Source organism: Cuculus canorus, chromosome 17, assembly GCF_017976375.1.
Source record: "Cuculus canorus isolate bCucCan1 chromosome 17, bCucCan1.pri, whole genome shotgun sequence".
Taxonomy (NCBI): domain Eukaryota; kingdom Metazoa; phylum Chordata; class Aves; order Cuculiformes; family Cuculidae; genus Cuculus; species Cuculus canorus.
Genome location: NC_071417.1, coordinates 7,213,787 through 7,234,914, shown reverse-complemented (window position 1 = coordinate 7,234,914; position 21,128 = coordinate 7,213,787). Strand labels below are relative to the sequence as shown.

The 21,128-nt window shown below is 46.6% G+C and overlaps 1 protein-coding gene across 6 annotated transcripts in view; it reads left to right on the top strand.

The window, feature by feature from the left end:
- CABIN1 (calcineurin binding protein 1) overlaps positions 1–21,128 on the top strand; it is a 93,771-nt gene that overhangs the window by 66,394 nt on the left and 6,249 nt on the right. For all 6 annotated transcript variants that reach the window (XM_054082243.1, XM_054082244.1, XM_054082241.1 and 3 more), the window contains 2 exons: positions 144–218; positions 12,476–12,767. In XM_054082243.1, coding sequence (XP_053938218.1) covers positions 144–218; positions 12,476–12,767 — 367 coding nt within the window. The remainder of the gene's footprint in view (positions 1–143; positions 219–12,475; positions 12,768–21,128) is intronic.

The window sequence follows — 21,128 nt, the reverse complement described above, 5'->3', positions numbered from 1 at the left end:
TAATTTAAGATTGCTGTTCTGCTGTAGTAGTGCTGCTTCTCCCACTTAGTCCCATGTTCTGCTTCCCCATTTCATCTAAATTTAATTAGACTTATAGATGAGCTAAGTAATTATGACTTCATTAGTTGTGATTGTGTGTTCAGGTGGATGAAGAAGCAGCACTTGAACAGGCAGTCAAGTTTTGCCAGGTGCATATGGGAGCATCAGCACAGAAACAGGTAAGCTCTGCAAGTCCCTGGCCACTTGTTACTACTTTATTACTTTTTTTACTTTCAGCTTTGATTACTTTTATTACTTTTACTTTCAGCTTTTATTACTTTGTCTGTACAGTCAAGTCTGTCGCTGTTCGCAGCCATTAGCAATATCTGCTTTCCTTGTGGTGCTGTCGCCTGAGAAAAGAGGGGGGCAGCATTGGTGTCAGGAGCTCATCATTCGGTTGGGGTCACTGCCACTGTTTGTGTCAGGCTCAAAAGACAGTTTGTGTGCCCAGAAGCTTTTGGGAAACCCCAATCTTCAAGTAAAATTTGGTGATTTTTGCCTTGTCCAGGAGAACAGAGGAGATAGACTCCATTACACAGTGACTGTTCAAGCAAAGATCACATTCACACCATGTCTTTCCTGAATCAGTTTTAGTTTTGGTTGTTGGTATATACAGCAGCCTCTGTTTTGCGCTGTGCTATGTGGGAGCTCGGAGTCTTGAATATGCATAACGGTTTCCAGTTGTCGATCCTGAGGAAAAAAATGATCTAACAGTGCATCTGGTTAAACCATGTGCTTGCACTGTGCATCTCCTGCAGAGCAACAGGAGAGGATGGGAGAGGACTGGGAGTTTTGCTTTATTAGATTTTTCCTGGAACTAACTTTGTCTGATTTGTGCCCTTCCAAAGTCAGTAATATTTTTGGTTTGAACTGTCGGCATGGGCAGGGATGTCAGGAGAGCTGTTCTAGCGGTAGAGCTCCTTTGCTTATAGTCAGGTATTTAACATTTTCATTTTTTTTAATGAAGCGCTCTTGGCTCAGCACGTTATTCCTTTTTTTTTGTTTATCTTGGGGAAAAAGAACTAGGTGTCATCACAGCATGATTTAGAGCTTCAAAATAAAAAGAATTCACGAGTCAGCTTCTTTAAAAAGCAATGTTACTGGTTGCTTTTTGGAAGTATTCACCTTCTCAAAAGCTGCTTAGCAAACCCAGATGTATCAGCCAAGTCCCTCACTGGGTTTTCATGAAGGTTCTGTGTACATGGTTGCTGTGCCAGCTCCTCCAGCAAAGCCAGCAGTTACTCAGGCATGTGGCAAAACGCGAGAATGGGGAAAAGCCTGTGCGTACACTGCTCTTGGAAGGAGATCCGATAGGTGAGCCCGTATTTAGCTGCACTGGAAGTGATGAGATTTCCTGTTGAATCCCTTGAAATTAAGCATGCCTCCTAAGGCGATGCACTTTGAACTCGTGAGCGTTCCCTTTGAGGAAGCAGTCCTGGTGAAGGGAGTCAGCACAGCCTGCCGTCTCCATTTTCCCTGTTTCTAGCAGGATCCTGTAAGCCACATGAAGCTGCCCTGCTGCTGGTGTAACACTGAGATAGTATGGAGTCATGGGAACAGCCACTCTTGGAAACATCTCTCTGTTTTCAACAGACTGAACCCTGTTTTATTTAAAATTGGCAAGTATTCACCTTCTGTAAACAAATTATGTCATCTAAGAACTGCTGTGGCCTCAAGAAGCGCTTTGGCATAGTGTAGTTTCAGGTTTACGGGGCCTGTGATTCTTCAGTCCCTTATCCCAAGAAACTGGCAGTCCTGAAAAAAAAAAAAAGAACTACAAACCCCACCTTGAGGTACATGGTTCTCCACCAGCTGCTGTATTTTACAGTTCCAGGCTGTATATGGTTTGGTTTTGAAAGGTTTCGCTTGCTACTAAAATAGGAATTATTTGAATTATAGCTTTTCAACTTCCTTCCAGACCAGTCAGAGTTTTTAACCTAAATATTTAACAACTCTGTTGAAGTCTTTTTATATGCCTCTTCAGGCACAGGCAGGAAACAGTCCCGCAATTGGTAACCAGACTTGGACAAAGTGGGTTAGTGCACCTCTGGGACAAGATCTGATCTTTGGAATAGCTTGGCAGTGCTGTGCCCTGTCCCTGGGTTTCAGAAGTCCTCTGTAGCCTTCACGGTTGCTGCAGTGTTAAGATGCAACGAGACAGCAAGACCCTAGCGTCTTCTTCCACAAAGTCAGACAGATAGAATCATAGAATAGTTTGGGTTGGAAGGGACCTTAATGATCATCCAGTTCCACCCCCTGCCAAGGGCAGGGACACGTCCCACTGGCTCAGGCTGCCCAAGGCCCCATCCAACCTGGCCTTGAAGACCTCCGGGGATGGGGCATCCGCAACCTCCCTTGGCAACCTGTGCCAGTCCCTCACCACTGTCATGGTGAAGAAATTCTTCCTAATGTCTAGTCTAAGTCGGACCCTCTCCAGTTTGTACCCCTTCCTCCTCATCCTGTCCCCACACGCCTTTGTGAATAGCCCCTCTCCAGCTTTCTTGTAGGCTCCCTTCAGGTACTGGAAGGTCGCTATAGATATGTGAGGCAGCGGCTCTGAAAGGTTGGTTCCTGCTTTGAGAAGGCAAAAAAAGATTGTAATACAAAACCGTGCCACAATAAATTCCTGTGCCCCTGGAGAACTGTTGATCTGGAAGTATTCTCCGCTGAAGAGAAAGAAATTATTGCATGTATTCTTTCATGAGGTCTTGCAGAGGATGGCGGCTCACCCTGCTCATGCCAGGGACAGCAGGTTGTGTTTCAGAGAGGGATCCTTGACGCAAGTGGCTGCTGTTGGTAGCCGCAGTGTTGTGAATGCCTGGGCAGGATGCTGGGGCTGCAGTGCCTTTAACGGAAGGTTATTTTGGTTTGCTGCTTGTTGCAGGTGTAACTGCTCCTGTAGAAGTGGCTGAGCTGATTGTGTGACTGAACTAACGTGTGTGGAGGGCTTCACAGAATCTCTCCTCAAATATTCCCCTTTTCTCGTGTTGCCCGTTACCCCCTTTGCCTATTGCACTGTTTGTGAAAGTCAGAGACTGAAGTTCCAGGGACAACCTAAACCTAGTTCAGAGTGCAGCAGCTCCTGAAGGAGCTTGTTGTGACCCATCAGGAGTGGGGTGGGGCCTCCAAAGGCATTTAGTGGCTTGTGCTGGTGTTTAAAGCTGGGAAGGATGGGAGAGTGGTAGTCATCTCATCAGATGGGCTTTTTGTAACTGAGAGAAGAAAGGAAGTCGTTCTCGTTATGCTTCTAAGTGTGATGGTGTCAGAGATGCCTGAATTTTGTTGTAGTTTGTAGTGTCCTCTGGAAGACGTGATGGTGAGTCACAGCGTGAGAGCAGAGTGTGGTTACGTCAGCCTCTTAAAGGGAGAACTGTGGCTAGGAGGGCTGAGCCTGCGTCCTTGGTGGCTGCAAATCCTTTGCCATGGTGTGGGTTTCTTGGTGCTGGCACAGGGATTGATGTGGCCGTGCAGCACACCGGGCTGGAGAGCAGCTGTGTCTGAAAGTCATTGCTCCTCCTTTTGCCCTTTTCCATTTAAGTTCTTAATTGTAAGGAAAATTGTTGATATACGTGTATCGAATGGGCTGAAATTGCTCTCCCGTGGTGTTCACTGCGCTGTTGGTAGATCCAGTTACTAAAGTCACACTAACCATTACTCCCTTTGTGGTCAAGTAGCATTTTGAAGGATGCTCATTCTTTGCTTTGATTTTCTCAGTCTGAGAATGTTATCAAGAAGATTTGCAGAGATCTCGAAAGCAGCTGACCCTTGCTCTGAGTTAAGATATATTTTTAGTTTTGCCAACTCTGATTTTCATATGAAATTAATGGTCCCTGGAAATGGGATACCGAGGAGGCCTTGTTGAGAGAGGATGAAAGATGAAGAGGCAGGATCGTTTGACCTTAACACAGCGTCACAGTTAAATTGTGGTCCTGAGGACCAAGGAGGAGATGTGCTGGCAGCAAGCACTTGTGAGGCTTGCAGGTAATTAGAGAATTTCTATTAAGCTTTGCCACTGACTGCCTAAAATTGGTCATGTTAAATTCTTCATTTTATATATGATGATGTCTGCTAGACTGTTAAGGACGTGTTGACATGGGAAAGTTACGGCAGCACAAGCTAGGATGAAGCTTCGTACTGCACAGAATATTCTGTTAATGCATGTGGAGATACTTCAGTCTGAGAACACGTCTGTCTTCTGCTCTTCAAAAAGGTATTTTTATTACTATGGACTTATTAGATGCCTTTGTAATAGAATTACGGCTCTCAGCAGTGTTGAAGCTGCAATGACGAGTAGCCTGAAGGTACAGGTGAAACTCCGTGGTGATGTGCTGAGGTGCACTCTGTGTGGCCAGTCCTGGGAACAGAATTTACATAAAACAAATAGCTTCAGACGCTGCAGACATCAACGTTGCAGCAAGGCTGGATTTAACATCTCTAAAAATACCAGAGTTCAAAGGCAAAGTTCCAAATTGCCACTGAGTCTCAAGTCCTGGGCTGTGACCCTGGAGAATGCAGGGCTGCGTGTGGGAAGCCCTAGGAACAGGCAGCCTTGCTGGCTCCTTGCAGTGCATCATTCAAATGCCATGAGAAGCGACTAGTTCGACGTTGTAGAGTTATTTAAGACTCGGTGCTGCCTTAGCCAAAAAATCCCTGCTCTGGGACCATCTCCATCCCTGAAGAGCAAGGAAGAGAAAAGAAAATTCCAGCCACCCTTTCCTGCTCCAGCTGCCGGCCTTCAAGCTCTCCGTGCACCGCTCTGCCTCATCAAAACCCTCCCTTGCCCTTCCCAAGGACCACCTCCCGACCCCTTCTCCAGAGCTGATGCAAGCACCCAGTGCTCTCCTCGTTTCCCTTTCTAAACCTGCAGTCAAAACTCGTCAGCAGCTTTTGGTGTCAGGTCTAATTAAACACGATGCTTCATGAAGAAGCTGCCACCAGAATCAAAACAAGTAAATGTTATTATCAACACAAAGGCACAATCGGGTTATGCAAATCAGCCATGCTTTCAGGCTCCTGGAGGGCTGCCAGCCCGGGTTGTGTCAAGTTTTGCTGCTTCTGGAATAGGAGAGCGGGGTTCGCTGAGGAAGGAAGCTGTAGTGCTGCTGTTACTGCCCTTCTCTAGCTCCAAACCAGGTAATTGAGGTCTTCTTGTCTCCTTTCACCAGTGGTTAACTCTTCCCAGTCCTGGTGATGAGTGATATTAAACTGCAGGCTGGGGCTGAAGAGCTTTAGGGCATCCTGAGTGATGGGCTTGCAGAACGGGGTCTGGAACCGTTCACAACCTCAGAAGGGCTTGGGTTGGCTCTGAAGCATCAGTCTGGTGATGTTCCAAGCTCTGTCTTGGACCTTAAAGTGGGTGTGGCATTCTTATAGAATCACAGAGTCATAGAATGGTTTGGGTTGGAAGGGACTTTTAGCCCATCCAGTCCCACCCCCTGCCATGGGCAGGGACACCTCGCACTGGATCAGGGGCTCCAAGCCCCATCCGACCTGGCCTTAAATACTTCCAGGGATGGGGCAGCCGCCACTGCTCTGGGCAACCTGAGCCAGGGCCTCCCCGCCCTCGCAGTGAAGAATTTCTTCCTAATGTCTAGTCTAAATCTTCCCCTCTCCAATTTAAAGCCATTCCCCTCATCCTGTGGAGGAAAAATGGTCTTTCATGAGTGAAGCTAGAGGACTGTTGAGTGAGGTTTTGCCCTTCTGCTGTGGGATGCAGGCGGCACTGCAGTGGCACCATCTCTGAGGCTTTCTTCTTCAAGGAGAAGACTCGAGAGGGACTTGTCTGAACTGCTCAGAATGTCTACAGTGTTTTTTTCTCCTATTTTTACTTGAAAAAAAAACCCAACCCACAAAACAACAAACCACCAAGCTGTTCTCTCCAAGAAGCAGCTAAAAGCCCTCTGTAAAGGCACTTTGCTAGGGGTGGGAGGAGATAAGTAAGATATTAAATAATTAGAAAATAATCAGCTCTGATTCTCCCTCCTGTGTTTCCCCCCTCTTTTTGTGCCACCCACATGCTGCTAATTTTCATCCTTTCTTCCTGCACATCAAGACGTCAGAGGCTGCTCAGAGAGAAAGTTGTTTTTCCCGAGTTGTCTGTGTGCTTTATTAATGCAGCAAAGATGACAAGAAAGGGGGGGGAAGGAGGAGGTGGGGACTGGGGCGACAAAGGGATGAGCTCTCTCATGGTCACACTCCTACCAAGGGGTGACCATTTTGTTCCTGGTTGCATTTGCCAGTTGCCATGGCATCCCCCTCTCACTCCATCCTGGAGGTGTATTCTTGATATAATTAACAGCTCTCCTCCTTCTGTCTCCTGCAGAAAGCAATCATTAAGTGAACATGAAGGAAAGAAAAGTCCCTTTTTATCTTTTACTTGGTATGTCAATGTTTTTCATCCTAGTCCCTTATATCTTGGCCCAATAATGGTGGGTTTGGATATGGAAGCGGTGCTGGGGTGCAGCTGCCTGTGCAGAGCAGGCCACGAAGCCCCTGCCTGCACCTCTGTGAGCGGAGGATTGTGTTAGGCTGGAGCGCAGTTCAATCCCGTATCTAAACCTTCATCATTTTCTGTGCATCAGACTAATCCCAGGGAATACAAGATTCTCCAGAGTCTAGATCCTGGATATTGCTGCTCGTTCTGATATGCCTTAAGGAGATTTCCAAGGGTGATTTCTTTCAAATATTGCTGCAGAGAGATGGAGGGAAAAAATAAGAATAAGCATAGTTTAATTAAAGCGTAATATTGAGCAGTACTGTGGTGGGACATGTCCGCATGCCGTCCGGTTTGTGATGCCATGCTGGGACCCTTTGGAGAGGCGCACCCCGCTGAGCAGGGGCTGAGCTCGGGCAGGGGGATGCTATTACTGGTGGCAGTGCCAGCATCGCTCATTCGGACCCTTCTGGGCGGGATTGTCACTTACCCTTTCCGTGGAATGCCCGAGCGATGCTTTTCCCCCCAACCCTGGAGCAGAGAACCTCTCCAGAAGCGGTGTCAGCAAGGCTCCTGGAGGGTTTCTGTGTTTTCCAGAATGTGTTTTGAAAGCAAAAATGAATAAGGTGGAACCAGAGCCTTGGCCACGTTCTCTGGCTTTGCAGGTAGTCTGTGAAGGAACATTTTCTCCTATCTTATCTTAATGTGCAGTTCCTTTTTTGCTGCTGCACTTCCTCAGCCCTGAGGCCTCACTGGGAAGCTCCAGGGAGCTAATTTTTTCCACTAACAGCTGTCAAAAACCTTTGCTCTTTCCCCCTCTCCTTTCCTGGGGGAGGGCTGTCCCAGGCTGCCTTTCCTGCATTTGCTTTACTTTCTTTTTCTGCCAGCTTTCAGCATGGAAGGGTTTGTGCACAGCCTCTGTGCGGCTGGATCGTCTCTTTGAGGGGAATGACGAAATAGCCAAGGTTTCAGCAATTCAGGAGGCCAGTTTGGGCCTCTGTGCTGGTCAGAAATAGTCATGATTCACCAAACAGGTGTGCTAATTATTCATTTCCATTTTAGCTTTATAGACTTCATAACAAAGAACACTTTTAATAAGTATTTTAAAGAAGAGCAAATAAGATTGTGGGTATTTATAGATGTAATGGACTGTTTTTCTCACCATCTGTGACATTTTGTTGGGCTATTAATAAGACTTTGGATATTAATAATTTAGATATTGATAATTTTTCTTCTGTCCACTTTGTTGGCGTAGTAGCCAAGACAAAAGCCGGACTGCACACTTCTCTCTTCAGTACTTCAGGTTGGTTTTAAAAGTCCAAGAGGAAGCCTGATCCAGACTAGATGAACAGACAGTGACAGTGAAAGGTAGGAAGAAGGCAGACGGACGAGCTTCCATCTTATTTCAGTCATGTGCACTTGCTCTGTGAGTAGCATCCTCGTCAGTGTAAGCAAAGATTCATTTCATCCTGGTGATGAAAGCCACTTTGTCATGAGGTCCCGTATTTCAGATGTGTTGATGGTAGTGGAGCCACTCAGCGCTGTGAGGTAGGTTGAGGGGAAGGAGAATTTCTGTAGCTTTGACTTTGTGCCACAACAAAGTGAAAACTAAAAAAAAATCTCCTAATGAGAAACCACATGAAACCCTGCTGAGGGATCATCACTGCTGCTCAGTTTCCTGCTATGTGATCGTGGAAAAGAGTCTGCTGGTACTGCAGTAGAAAGAGGTGAACGCAAAGTGCTGCTGGCAAAGCCTGTCACGAGTTTTTCTGGGTTTCTCTCTCCAGTCCAGTGACCAAGCCACGGTTTCTTGGAGGCTGGCGTCTGCAGCGGGGTGAAACATGGCCCCGTGGGTCTGGAGTGGTATAGTTGCGATGACCTGAGCTGGGTTTTGTGAGCAGCATCCCTTAACTGGTCAGAGGGGCTGGAACTCTTGCCCTTACACTCAAATGTAAACATTTTAGGGAAAACAGCACGTGCCTCACTCTGATGCTCCTTTTAGCTTTCTGCTTACGGGTTTTGGATTTTTTCAGTTCCTGGGTCCATTAAAAAACACATGGAGCAGGTTTAAATTTCTTTTCTTAGAGCCATGGAAGTGGCAGAATTCCCAATAGCTAACGGTGGAGTTTTGTAATGCTTTGACTCTTACTTTTAAGTTAGCTTTCTCCTCCTTTTTCTGCTGCCCCCACCTCCTCTTGTGAGAAAAGAAAATCATTGAGAGTTTTTTTTTCTCCTTTCAAGGTCTTTCTGTTCCCTGGGACTGAAAAGAACCCATCTGTCTGTCGAAGCTTTGGCATCTCTTCCCCCAATCACATCTGGAAGGTTCCCTTTAAAGACATAAGTACAAAAACCTTCTTTGGTCTAAGGCTGCACTTCTTGACTACACATCAGAACTTTTATCCTGTTAGTTTCAGCTTTATTTTGTGCCATAGTTTCAGCTCTATTGTTGCTCTCTTTGTGAGGCAGGTTGATTCTTTGAAAGAAACAATCTTGCACAAACCACAACTTCGCCTGGAGAGATCAGTTCAAAATAAAACCTAATTGATTTCTCTTGTCCCTAATTACAGCATCTTCGTTTTTTGGATTTGGTTTCATCTATGTATACCAACAAGGGTTGTTTCAGTCTCCACCTTTTCTTTCTGTGTGCTTAATCATCTACAAATTAAAGGAAGGCCTTCTTCTTTCCATGTCTGGCACTGCCGCCCTTGTGGCCATCCTTTGGGGTTCCGCCTGGCATCCATTTCCCAGTGGCATTCCTCAGAAACATATTCCTCTCTAATGCCTCTGATGATGGGAGGGAGTCACCTTTGGTGAGTTTGAATGACGCCACAACGTGGAGGGCATGGTCAGGATGCTGGAGAGCAGGGTTGCTGCTCCATGGAACTTCAGTAGGTGGGAGGACCTCAGTGGTAGGACCTTCCTGAAGGTTCGACAAAAATAGACCCAAAGTCCTGTAGTTGGGGCAGAATGACCCCCGTGCAGCATCACTGGCTGGGAAACAGCTCTGCCAAAAAGAGATTTGGATCCCCAAGAGAAGAGGTTGGTGTGCCGGTGGCAAGGAAGTCATAGTGAGCTGGGTTGCTTCCTCCTGGAGAGGAGAAGAATGGAGGGTAGGGTATGGAATTGCTGTCTTCAGCAGAGCAGAGAAACCCGGATCAGAGGCACCATTTAAAGTTGCAGCCGCAGAAATTTGGATGAAGTGATAGGAAAAAACCTGTTTGCCATGAAGGCAGAAAAGCAGTAGGACAAGGGCACAGGGAGGCTGTGGAATATCTGTCTGGCAACGTTTGGAACTGGGCTGACACAGGCCTGCAGCTGATCTAACCTTGAAGTCAGTTCTGCTCTGAGCAGGAAGATGGATGGAGACCTCCAGAGGTCCCTTCCAGTGGGAGTTACTCCACTGAGTGTGAGAGGTGTTGTCCTCCTCTCACCAATCATTTCCCTTCAAGTGCCATCCAAATACTGCTGCGTTGCTTTCCAGCTTCACTCTCTGTATCTGGGAATAGCTGTGCATTTGACAGGAACACAGTGCGAGGGGCAGGGATGTTTCTAACGCCTCTGTCCCTAATAAGTAGTGCCTTCTTTTGTTACTGCTGAAAGAATTGTGAATACAATACAGGCACAGGAATTTCAGGTTCTGCATAATGTGAGTTACTGGAGTGCCTGGGTGGGAAGGGCTTTCCCTTTCACTCACAGCTGAAAGCGTTCCCTCCAGTGATCTCACTTCTGGCTTGGGGCTTGCTTCAGCAGTTTCATTTCCCTTGGGTTTGTGTGATCCAATTTGTGCATCTCGAGACCTTTAGTTTTGGAACAGATGCTTTAATCATCAGAAAGCGGCTGCTTGCTGAAACAGAACAGACCTTGTTTGATCCACTCTGGTGATGGTTGTGAACATAGCTGCTGTGTTTTATTTTTTGTGTGTACGCAGGATCTGACAGGTTTAATTGTGTGCTTTTCAGAGATGGATTAATCAGGATCATGAACTTTAAAAATACATTCTGCTAATTATTTATAAAAATAGTACTTGTGTGCTTTCTGGGTCTGCTGGAGGGTAGGGAGGCTCTGCAAAGGGATCTGAACAGGCTGGGCCGCTGGGCTGAGGCCAATGGCATGAGGTTCAACAAGGCCAAATGCCGGGTCCTGCACTTGGGGCACAACAACCCTATGCAGTGCTACAGACTGGGGGAAGAGTGGCTGGAGAGCTGCACGGAGGAGAAGGACCTGGGGGTAATGGTTGACAGCGACTGACCATGAGCCAGCAGAGTGCCCAGGTGGCCAAGAAGGCCAATGGCATCTTGGCTTGGATCAGAAACGGTGTGACCAGCAGGTCCAGGGAGGTTATTCTCCCTCTGTACTCGGCACTGATGAGACCGCACCTTGAGTACTGTGTTCAGTTCTGGGCCCCTCACCACAAGAAGGATGTTGAGGCTCTGGAGTGTGTCCAGAGAAGAGCAACGAAGCTGGTGAGGGGGCTGGAGAACAAGTCTTACGAGGAGCGGCTGAGAGAGCTGGGGTTGTTTAGCCTGGAGAAGAGGAGGCTGAGGGGAGACCTTATTGCTCTCTACAACTACCTGAAAGGAGGTTGTGGAGAGGAGGGAGCTGGGCTCTTCTCCCAAATGACAGGGGACAGGACAAGGGGGAATGGCCTCAAGCTCTGCCAGGGGAGGTTCAGGCTGGACATCAGGAAAAAATTTTTCACGGAAGGGGTCATTGGGCACTGGAACAGCTGCCCAGGGAGGTGTTTGAGTCACCTTCCCTGGAGGTATTTAAGGGATGGGTGGATGAAGTGCTGAGGGGCATGGTTTAGGGAGTGTTAGGAATGGTTGGACTCAATGACCCAGTGGGTCCTTTCCAACCTGGTGATTCTATGATTCTTTCCACGTCTGAGTGTTAAAGAGGTCATTCTTCTTACTCTGCTCTCTGGGTGCGATTCCGTTGGTTGTTCTGGCATTGCAATAGATCTTTGGGTATCCTAGAACATTAGGGCCTGACTTGATTTTACAGTTGACAGCAGAACTCTTGTTTTTTATTTCAAACAATCCTACCCTATCACTGTGGTTAAAATGAGTTTCTCTTCGTGGCAGAGGTCTGAGAGCTAGAGGTATGAGATGGACAATTAAACAGCAGAGGTGTCCATTCAGCCGTATCTCTTACGGTCCAGTAAGTGTCCATTAAGTGAAGACTGTAAAGAGCATGAAATAAATGCCTTCTGTGGCCTCCCACATACTTTGTGTGATTGCTGATAGCAGTTATAGAGAAGATACTCATTTTATGGATACTTTTGTTCCCTTCTTTGTTGAATTTATGTCCCCCTTTAGCTTCTGTCTGTATAATTAACGACTCTACGTTCAGTTCTTGGCTCTGGCTCTGGCTTTGGAGGAAGGTACTCTTGGTGCCACTGTTCTTTCTGCAAAGGCAACGGATCTTCCTGGATATTGTTCCAAGTTGGACACTGGTGTTAATGAGTTCTGCATTACTGGAATTTATAGTTTGGGGTTAGGCTGATCCCTTATTTTCCAAGCAAATATATCTTTATGCTTTTTCCATTTCTTGTCACCTCATTCAGTAAATTCTTTCTTTTAATAATTTACAGCTTCTGTTAAAGCCCCACCGATCTGCTGGTTCCAGTCAAGGGTTTGCCAGTGGATTTTAGATAAAAGTAAAATGTCTGTTCACAAGCGTTTGTAATTCATACTTAATAATGCTTCTATGATTCTATAGAGTTCAGGAAGGTATGTTACGTTGTGAGAGGTTTCTTAAATAAAGAGCATGAATAAATGTTCAGGTGCTGGTTTGATAAATACACCATAAAGAACAGAAAAAGAACCTGTAAAGGAGAAGGGTTTCTTTGTGATAGCGATTGATTCGTGGGTTTGCTTAGGAAGTGCTTCTGTCTACAAACCATTGTGCTGTCTGCCGTTGTTGCTGAAGTGGGCAGTGTTTGCAGGGTTTCTGTCATGTCGTTTCTCACTGTCTCTGCCTCCCCTTCTTTGTTTTGTGTAGTCCATAGGAGAAGCACCCACAACCCCAAAGCACACAAAGGACAACAGAGAGAGCTTCTTCCCAGTAGCGCCATCCACGCTGCATCCTGCCCCGGTGAATCCAGACACTGTGACTCCTGAAAATCTCCTGAGACTGAACGATCTGCATTCCAAATCCAAACCAGCCTCTTCCTCTTCATCCTCCTCCTCCTCAGCATCTTCAGTACCTCCATCCCAGGACTCACACAGGGACACTGAGCATCTCCGAAGTCAAAATGCAGAGACTGCTCCCAGCGCGAGTGATCTTGCACGTGGTAAGTCTCAGGGAGGCAGAACGTTTGGACCCTCTCTAATCGGTTTGCCAAGGCCACGTGCCAAGTCAGTGCCAGAATTCTGACTCTGGCCCATTTTCTCATCACTAGACCGCATTGAAAAGGCTACACAAAGAGAGATTTTGTGTTGGTTCTGAATTGGACACATCAACATCATTAATGCTTATTTTAGTTACTAGAATAGTAAAAGAGCGACCACTGTCTGTGTAACTTGCATGTGAAATCAGAATAGCAGCCTAGAAACAGTCATAGGTTTTAAACACAGAATTTAAGTCTCTAGTCGTGTAAGAATGTTTATTTTCTTCAAAGAGGTAAGAATCGAGTTCTTTAAAATACCTTAAATCTTTAAACGAGGTTAGAATTGGTTGCCATTGAAATAAACTGAGGGACAGCCTAAACTGAGGGATCTTGATCTGACTTCCAGGTGCATAATTAGCGTAATTAGATGCTTAGCTGTCACTGCCTGTGTACGTGCATGGAGACAGCTAACAGTGACAATTCCAAGCTTCTGCACGGTCCATGAAGTTAGTGCATCATCACTATTAATTTTCACATCTGAGAAAAAAAAGCATCTGGCAGGGCTAGAACGTTGGGAATGTATTCTTCATATCCCTGCTGTGGTTATGGGCAGGGTTAGAGTGCAGAAGAGGATTCAAGAAACACAACAAATGTTATTTATTCTGTAGCATGATCATGTGATTTGTTGGCTACTCAGCTGTATACAGCTTGTCTAGATGAAAGAACCCTGTGAGAACACTGCCTCTGTCTTCCCTGCTGTCCTGGCAGGCTGGCTTGTTAGCAGGAGCCAAACTCACTGGGCGAGGCCCTTCATCCGCTTTGGGCAATGAAATAAGATTAGACCCAGTTTCAGACTTGCCTTGGGTGCCCGAAAGAGGTGGTTGTGCTGCTTTGTGGGGCACGTGGTGGTGGCAGAGCAGTTGCCAGAGCCTGTCCTTTCCTGCAGCCTTAACAGGAACACTGACAAAGCATCTGCTGGTGCCACCTTTGCTCGCTCCATCTGTTCAGGAGCTTGGGCCCCAACACTGCTACAAAATCCCACAGACAAGTTCAAAGGAGCCAGATAAAGTTAAAAAGGAACCATATGCGTACAGGTGTTGTGAAAAGTGAGATTAGAGGGGAAATGGTGCCAGATTTGTGACACTTAGTGGTGTATAATGTTAATTAATAGCTAGTAGACTTTCATGCAGTCTGGATGTTATGTTATTCTGGTATTGTGCCTTTCTGAAGTTTTGGTCTGTATAATTCTGGTATTTAGTTTCTCTCCCTGTGTAATCAGCAACACTGAGACTGGTAGGAATGACAATGCAGAGAAGAACTTGTGCATTCTTTTGGGTTTCGAACCAAAGTCATGGACCTTTCTGACTGGCTTTTCTCTCTGCAATTTCCCAGGCCACACGGCAGTGCCTGGAACATTTATTTTAGTCTTTTGACTCCCTAGGCTTTGTCAGGGCTGTAAAGTTACATACTGTTCTTACTTCTTTCGTGCATTCTAACACCATCTTGGTTGAGGGAGACGGAAGTGTTAGCTGCCAGAAATGCACTGCTGAAGCAGTGTCTGAAGATCAAGAGATGCTGCAGAGCTTCTATTCCAGTGCTGAATGCAGGCGCTGTATCTGGCTTTCTGGCTCACAGACCTACCTGACAGGTCGTTTCTCCAGCTGAGAGAGACACCAATTACTGCTGCGTTCTTTCTTTTTCTTTTATTTTTCATTCTCCTACCGCTGCATCTGCCTCATCTAAAAAGAATTATTTATAATTCTCTTACAACCCTTTCCTGCCTTCCATCAGCTCTGTTTCTGTTAAAACTCCTCCTGTTTTTAGAGTAATCTGTTTTCATCTTTCTTGTCTCTTGTCACCTCCCCCTGCATCCATTTGTTCGTGTGAAAGTGTTCCAGAGCAGAGTGTATGAGCTGCTATCATTTTCTGTGACTTCACCCAGGAAAAGGAATGGTTTTCCAAGGAGTCTTGGTGTTCTGTCGCTCCTCTGTAAATATTTGAGTGGGGTTTTTTCTCTACACGATAGCTGGTGCAGATGCAGCGCCATGGAGTCCAGCAGCGAAACAATGACAGCCTTCCAGTGCTGAAAGGGGCTCCAGAAAAGCTAGGGAGGGGCTCTTGATCAGGAAGGGCAGGAATGAGATGAGGGGGAATGATTTTCAGCTGCAAGAGGAGAGATTGAGATGAGATCTCAGGAAGAAATGTTTTGCTGTGAGGGTGGGGAGGCCCTGGCCCAGGTTGCCCAGAGCAGTGGTGGCTGCCCCATCCCTGGAGGGGTTCCAGGCCAGGTTGGATGGGGCTTGGAGCCCCTGATCCAGTGGGAGGTGTCCCTGCCCATGGCAGGGGGTGGAAGTGGGTGGGCTTTGAGGTTCCTTCCGACCCAAAACATTCCAGGATTCTGTGACAGTAACAGTTCCAGTACGAGAGCCTCCTGTGTTTAGGCAGAAATGTTCGTGGGAGCGTCAGCATTTGTGGCTCAGCCTAAAGTATTCTCTGGGGACACAAAACCAGGACAATTAGGATAAGCCCTCTCCAGGCTGTCACGCTGTCCCGGTGTCAGACTGCTCTAAATTGCTGACAGATCTTGACATTTTTCTCTTCTTCGCTGTCCTTATGCTAGTAATGATTCTGGTAGGGAATGAACATTCACATCTGAAGTTTTTATACCAAGAGAAGGTTTTTAAACTTGGAAGTATTTGAACTTATGTGTTTCGCTTAAAGCCAACTATTTACCAAAGTGTAATATAAAATCAGAGGAGAAGCGTAACACTTCCCTGCCCTCTGCCCCTTAAACTTTTGTCCATGTAAGGCCTAAGCATTTTGATATAAAAACAAGGTCATGCTATAGCTGTCCAGGCTTAGAAATGCAGAGCTGAGGAAGACAGTTCTTTCTGTGTGGTGCAGGGAATTTGCGAACACCTTGCTGTAATTTCAGGTGTTAGCTGGGCACAGCAGGGCAATGTCAGTGTAGTCCGGCGTGGTGAACTTCTACTCATTCAGAATCACAAGAAATAAATTCAGGTGAGAACAGTCTGTGGAAAGGTTAAGTAGCACAGTTGCAACAGCAAGCGATGAGGGTGCGTAGGCAGCAGCAGACTCCATTGTGGGCCAGATGTGCAAAAGAAAGAGGGTTTTGAAAGGAGTCCCCACAAATTCAATAATGATGCTGTAATGTGGCAGTTCATCCCATAGGCTTTCAACTGGGCACCAGAATTGTAGGAGTACTCCTAGGTGTAAAGAGCATCTTCTCCTAGAAGACTGCAGCTTAGTGTATTTTATAAACTGCTGACAGGACCGCAGGTTGGTAGTGAGTTCTGAGAGGGCTGAGGCCATTGGCATAGCAGGGGAGAAGACACTGCAGAGAATTTGTCAACTCAATAATTTTGCACTGACAGCATCTGTCTTCACTTTAAAACGATGAATGGCACGCGGATTCTCTGTGACTCCTCATAGTTCCTAGGTATCCAAACATCAGTGGACACCCACGATCTCCGTTTCTGTCTGTCTTCTGAATCTGCTTGTCAGAAGCTTCTAAAGACAGAGCACGGCTTTTCAGATCCTGTACTTCAATGTCCTGACAAACTTTCTGCTTGCACAGAATGCCCGAAGTGTCTGGCCCTGTGTGTCGTACCTGGTTTTACCTATGGATTGAAATTCACACTTTGAGGTTGTACCATTCAACCTTCTTAACTGCAGTCAGTGCCTGACCTTGTTTGTTGGGCTGAATTCAGAACCGTGCTTTAGAGCACCGAGTTGTTCTCAACAGATGTCTCAAACCCAGCTGGAACACCAAAGAGGTTCAGCTGGCCCAGAGCCTATGGCCTCACGTGAGCCTGAAATCCTGACAGCGAAGACGAGGTCTTGGAGCTTTCATCAGATAATGAGCACATAAAACTCGTAGTGCAGTTCCCTGGCATGAGGGTTCTCTCTGAAATGCGTGTTTTCTACTCTGCTTTCTTGTGTCTTTTGTAGGCACCTTACTTTCATTACTTTCTCCTTTGTTTCCCATGTCGATTTATCCTGTTTTTCAGCCACTGTCTTCCTCAAATCCCAAGGCTGAATTCCTCCAAGGCTTTAAAACCCCTTCTTTTAATCCTTGTAACCCCTTTTTGTACCGTGCTGGGGTTGCAGCTCCTGTACCCCTGTCTGTGTCTGCGCAGTCGCTGACAGAGATCAGCCTGGTGGCTGCTGGGTTTGCGCTCTCCCGTCTCTTCAGCCCTCTTGCTGGGATTCTCACTACCCCTTCTCTGATCTCGCTTTTCATGAAGCTTTTTATCTTTCACCACGGGTGTGCTCTGAAAACAACTTCCCTGCTGCGCGCCAGCAGGGGCCCCTGTTTGTGAATGGTTCTCAGCTCCCTCGTGCCGAGTGCGCAGGCGGTGCCAGTCCGTCAGGTCTTTTCCTTTTCCCTTTGGGAGGACACTGGTTTGCTACCCCAACAATTCATTCTAGAAGAGTTTTCAGTACTTACACCTAATACAGTACTTATACTTAATACAATGCTTATTGCTGATCTTTGTGCTTCAGATGTCTCAAGATTTATTTATTCAGTCCAACACTGCAGAAAATCCTTTGACACTAGAACTGTCGCCATTTGCATGTACCTGCGTGAGGTTGGTAAAAACAGGACAGGAGCAGCAGCTTCCCAGCCGTGACCTGTTAGAGGATGGTGTGGAGCCAGGGGTTCGGCGTAGGCTGTGCAGGTTTGTGGCCCAAGAGGTTCTTTAGCTCTGTGCGCCCTTAGATCCCCCTGAAGATCCCAGGGAGTCGCTGGCCTTCGGGTATCTTACGCTGATGGAACTCATCTTCTGGAGCCCTTTTGTAAAGAGGTTTGTGACAGGACGCAGTGATGATGCAGCGTTGTCACAGGGTGGCTCGGTTCCACCAGGTTTAGCTTACTGCGGGCAGCACAAATTGTCCATCTTAGTATCATAGTATAGGTTGGAAGGGACCTTGAAGATCATCTAGTTCCAACGCCCCTGCCATGAGCAGGGACATCCCATTAAAGCAGGCTGCCCAAGGCCCCATCCAGCATGGCCTTGAACACCTCCAGAGATCTCTTCCTGCAAAGATGAGAACTGAGCAGAGATCGGTGTGAGCCGGCTGTGCGGGTGCTGCCACACTTACAGAGTCCCAAGGAAATTGTGGGTTGTCCTTATATTCTTTTAACAGACAAGTTGGAATTTCAGGGGGCAGTAGAGTGTGGATTCTGCAGCTTTTTGCCTCCAGAATCACTCTGAGGCTTGATTTTCAATGTACGCCTTTGTGTGTCAGCTTTGACAGCAATTTCCTGACCCTGGAATTTGGAGGCTCATGCTGATGTCCATAGCTCTGACTTGGGTAGTGGATTTTTAGAAATAAATTTCCTGGCAGGAACGAGAGAAAGAAAGTGTGTAAGGAAAGTGTATGAAGTGTAGCTCTGGCATCCCGTGATGCTCTGTGATCTCACTGTGTGCTGTCGCGCAGCACCTCGTGGCAGATATGGTTTGTGGGCCGATGCCCCGTTATTTCTGTCTGCTGCCATCCTTAACTGAACTGTGTTCAGCTGAACCAACCTGTGTTCCAATGCAGTCTTTCCATTGACTTAGAAGCTCAGTGTATGAGGAAACTCTGAGCTCCTCCAAATTCCAGCTTTCCGTGGCCTTTGCAGCTGCTGGAGAGGGAAAAAACTGTCTGAATTCCCAGCCCTGGGGAGGGCGAGGTGGATGGAATACAGAACACAAATTGTTTTCTCATCAGCAGTCTTTGTTGGGAATGTGGTGAGATGTTTACTCCAGTGTGTCAGGGAGTAAGGGATCAGACCCATTTCCATCACCACGGAAAAAAAATGACATAACCATATCTACCTTGTGTGGTCAATTAGTGACTGTGCCGGGAGCGGCTGTGTGCGCTGTGGGCGGCCACTAACACACAGAGTAAACCAGTTGTTACTGGGACGGGTGGAAGAAGTGTTTCCTGGCGTCCACAAGCATGCAGAATCCAGTCTCTGCTCTTTGGAAGCTGTTGGGAGGCGAGGCAGGACAGATTTGCTAAATCATAGAAATGTATTTTCAGGCGTTTTGTCTCGACTCTCAGAACTGCTGGGGAAGCTGTTTGCAGAGGGGCGCAGGCAAGTGGTGCAGGTGCTTTATTGAAGTATTTGAAGGTGCTTTTTGTTCATTTCTCCAAGCGTTTGTTTTGGAAATCATGTTAGTATTCTGTTCTGGAGTTCACAGCTCAGCTCCTTCCTTTTCCTGTAAAGAAAGGATTTGTTGTGCATGCACTGTGCTTGTATCCTTTAACGTGTCTGTGCTCTAATGCTTCTAAATGCTTCCCTCAGAAACTAGAGAACATTTTTCCGGGTGCCAGGCGGATTTTCTGGCCTGTCTCTAACTTGCCGTGGATGAGGCTTAGTGCATGCCCAATGGATCATTTGGAATTCCACATGAACTCTTTTCAAACGCTGCAGTGTTGATGTCTCTTGTACGTGCTGGCAGGACCGAGCCAAGTGATGCCCACTGTGGTGCTGAGACCAGCGTGGCTGTTTACTGCCTACAGCACTTGTTTTAAACTTTCCCCACATCTGCAAATTGCCAAGGGGATGGTTTTGGCAGTGTTATTTTTCGTTTTATGCACATCAAGATAGCAGAGTAAATTGTCACAGTGTAAAATGCGTTGCGGGAGTTGTATAATCTGTATGTTCATAGTGTGTGGATGTATGTGTGTCGTGTACTCTGTATAAAGCGAGCCCGAGAATATTAACTGTGATGAAGTCATGAACCCAGGCGCCCGCTATAGGCATCTGCAAACACTGGTTACCCTGGCAACAAGTGGAAAAAGGTTGGAGAGGAAAGCTGGAGTAGGTTGTTGCATTGAATTGTTTTCAGCTTGTTTCCTCCTCGATAAAGCAGGGAGATGTGGAAAGGTATGATGTCCCTTCTCTGTGTCTGTGCTGGTTTATGTGTGTTTAGGCAGTGGTTGGGAAAGGGAAGGCTAAAAAAATACTTGTGATTCAGCTCGATTGGAGATGAACTTTTCCATGTAAAAGATAAGGTGCGTTGCAAATCACTGCTTTTTCTGTGTGCTTGATTCATGTGCTGTGTTGTGAGAGCGCGGAACAGAGCTCCAGAGTGCAGCCCCGTCCCGTCTGCAGCCTGGGGGCAAGGGCTGCTGCACGGTCCCTCTGCAGAGGCTGCTTTGATTTGAACCTGGGTTTGTGGAGCTCCTGTTTGAAAAGCTGCCAGGACAGAGCAAGTACCAGATGTTGCTAAAAGATATGTTAACCGGTATTAAACGTGAGCTTCTAAACACCTTCAGAAATGGGCTGCACTCGTGTTCTCGTGCAGGGTGGCGTGGCTCCTGAGTTAGCGGAGTCTGTGCCTCCCTGGGGAAAGTTTTTATTGGAAAAACTAGGATGTTGTGTTCGAGGCTGTAACAGGATCTTCCTCAAGACAAATATCAGGATATTCTCTTTGGAAGTCTGATTTGGACAGATAATAGGATATGCACCTGCATGTTTCTTCTTGGTCAGCCTTTTCTTTTTTGCCCTTTGTGCCTGAAGTGAAAAAGGATATAATGAATATTAAAGGGTAAATAGTATAAATTGTGACACGTACACCTGGAACAACCGATCACTGTCAGGTTTAGAAATTTTAAAAAATACGGTGTTTATTTTTACCTTAGAATTTGTGCCACTTGAGTGACTGTTACCAAAAAACACATTGCAGAGTCCTAGGATAATGAAGTGTGTGACCCAGCCAGGGGATGGAATCCAGTTGCTGTGTGTTTCACCCTCTGACAGTAAGGGCCTGATTAACAGGCAGCGGCTCTTGATTTGTCATGGACTGAAAGACGCAGCCTAAGAGAACATTAACAAGCGGTGTTTGCAGAATTGCAGTGATAGGAGCACGCACTCAGCGTGCCAGGCTCCTGCCTTCCCATTTCTATCCGCTTCTACAGGAAAAAGGGCTGACACATCCTTTTATTGAAACTAAATCTAATTTTGCTGCACTATAAACTGGATCTTCAAACCTAACAAAGCCAAATGGATGGTGGAGATGCTTATGCGTGTGCTGACTGCTCATAAAGAACACAGACTGGTGCCAGCCCTATAGCATCTTCCCTGAAAGGGACCGCTCAAAAGAGTGATTGTCAGTGGGGCATCGTTTAGCTAAAATAAAGAGCCACAAATCAGCTCAGGCAATGATGTGTATTATAATGCAACAAAGATTATGATCAGCGTAAGCGATGGAGTTTTGTCATTAACCAATAACGCGAATCAGAGCTCTTTCTCCGAGTGGTGCGCTAATAATCCCTCCAGCAGTATAGTGGTTGTGGATGTATAGA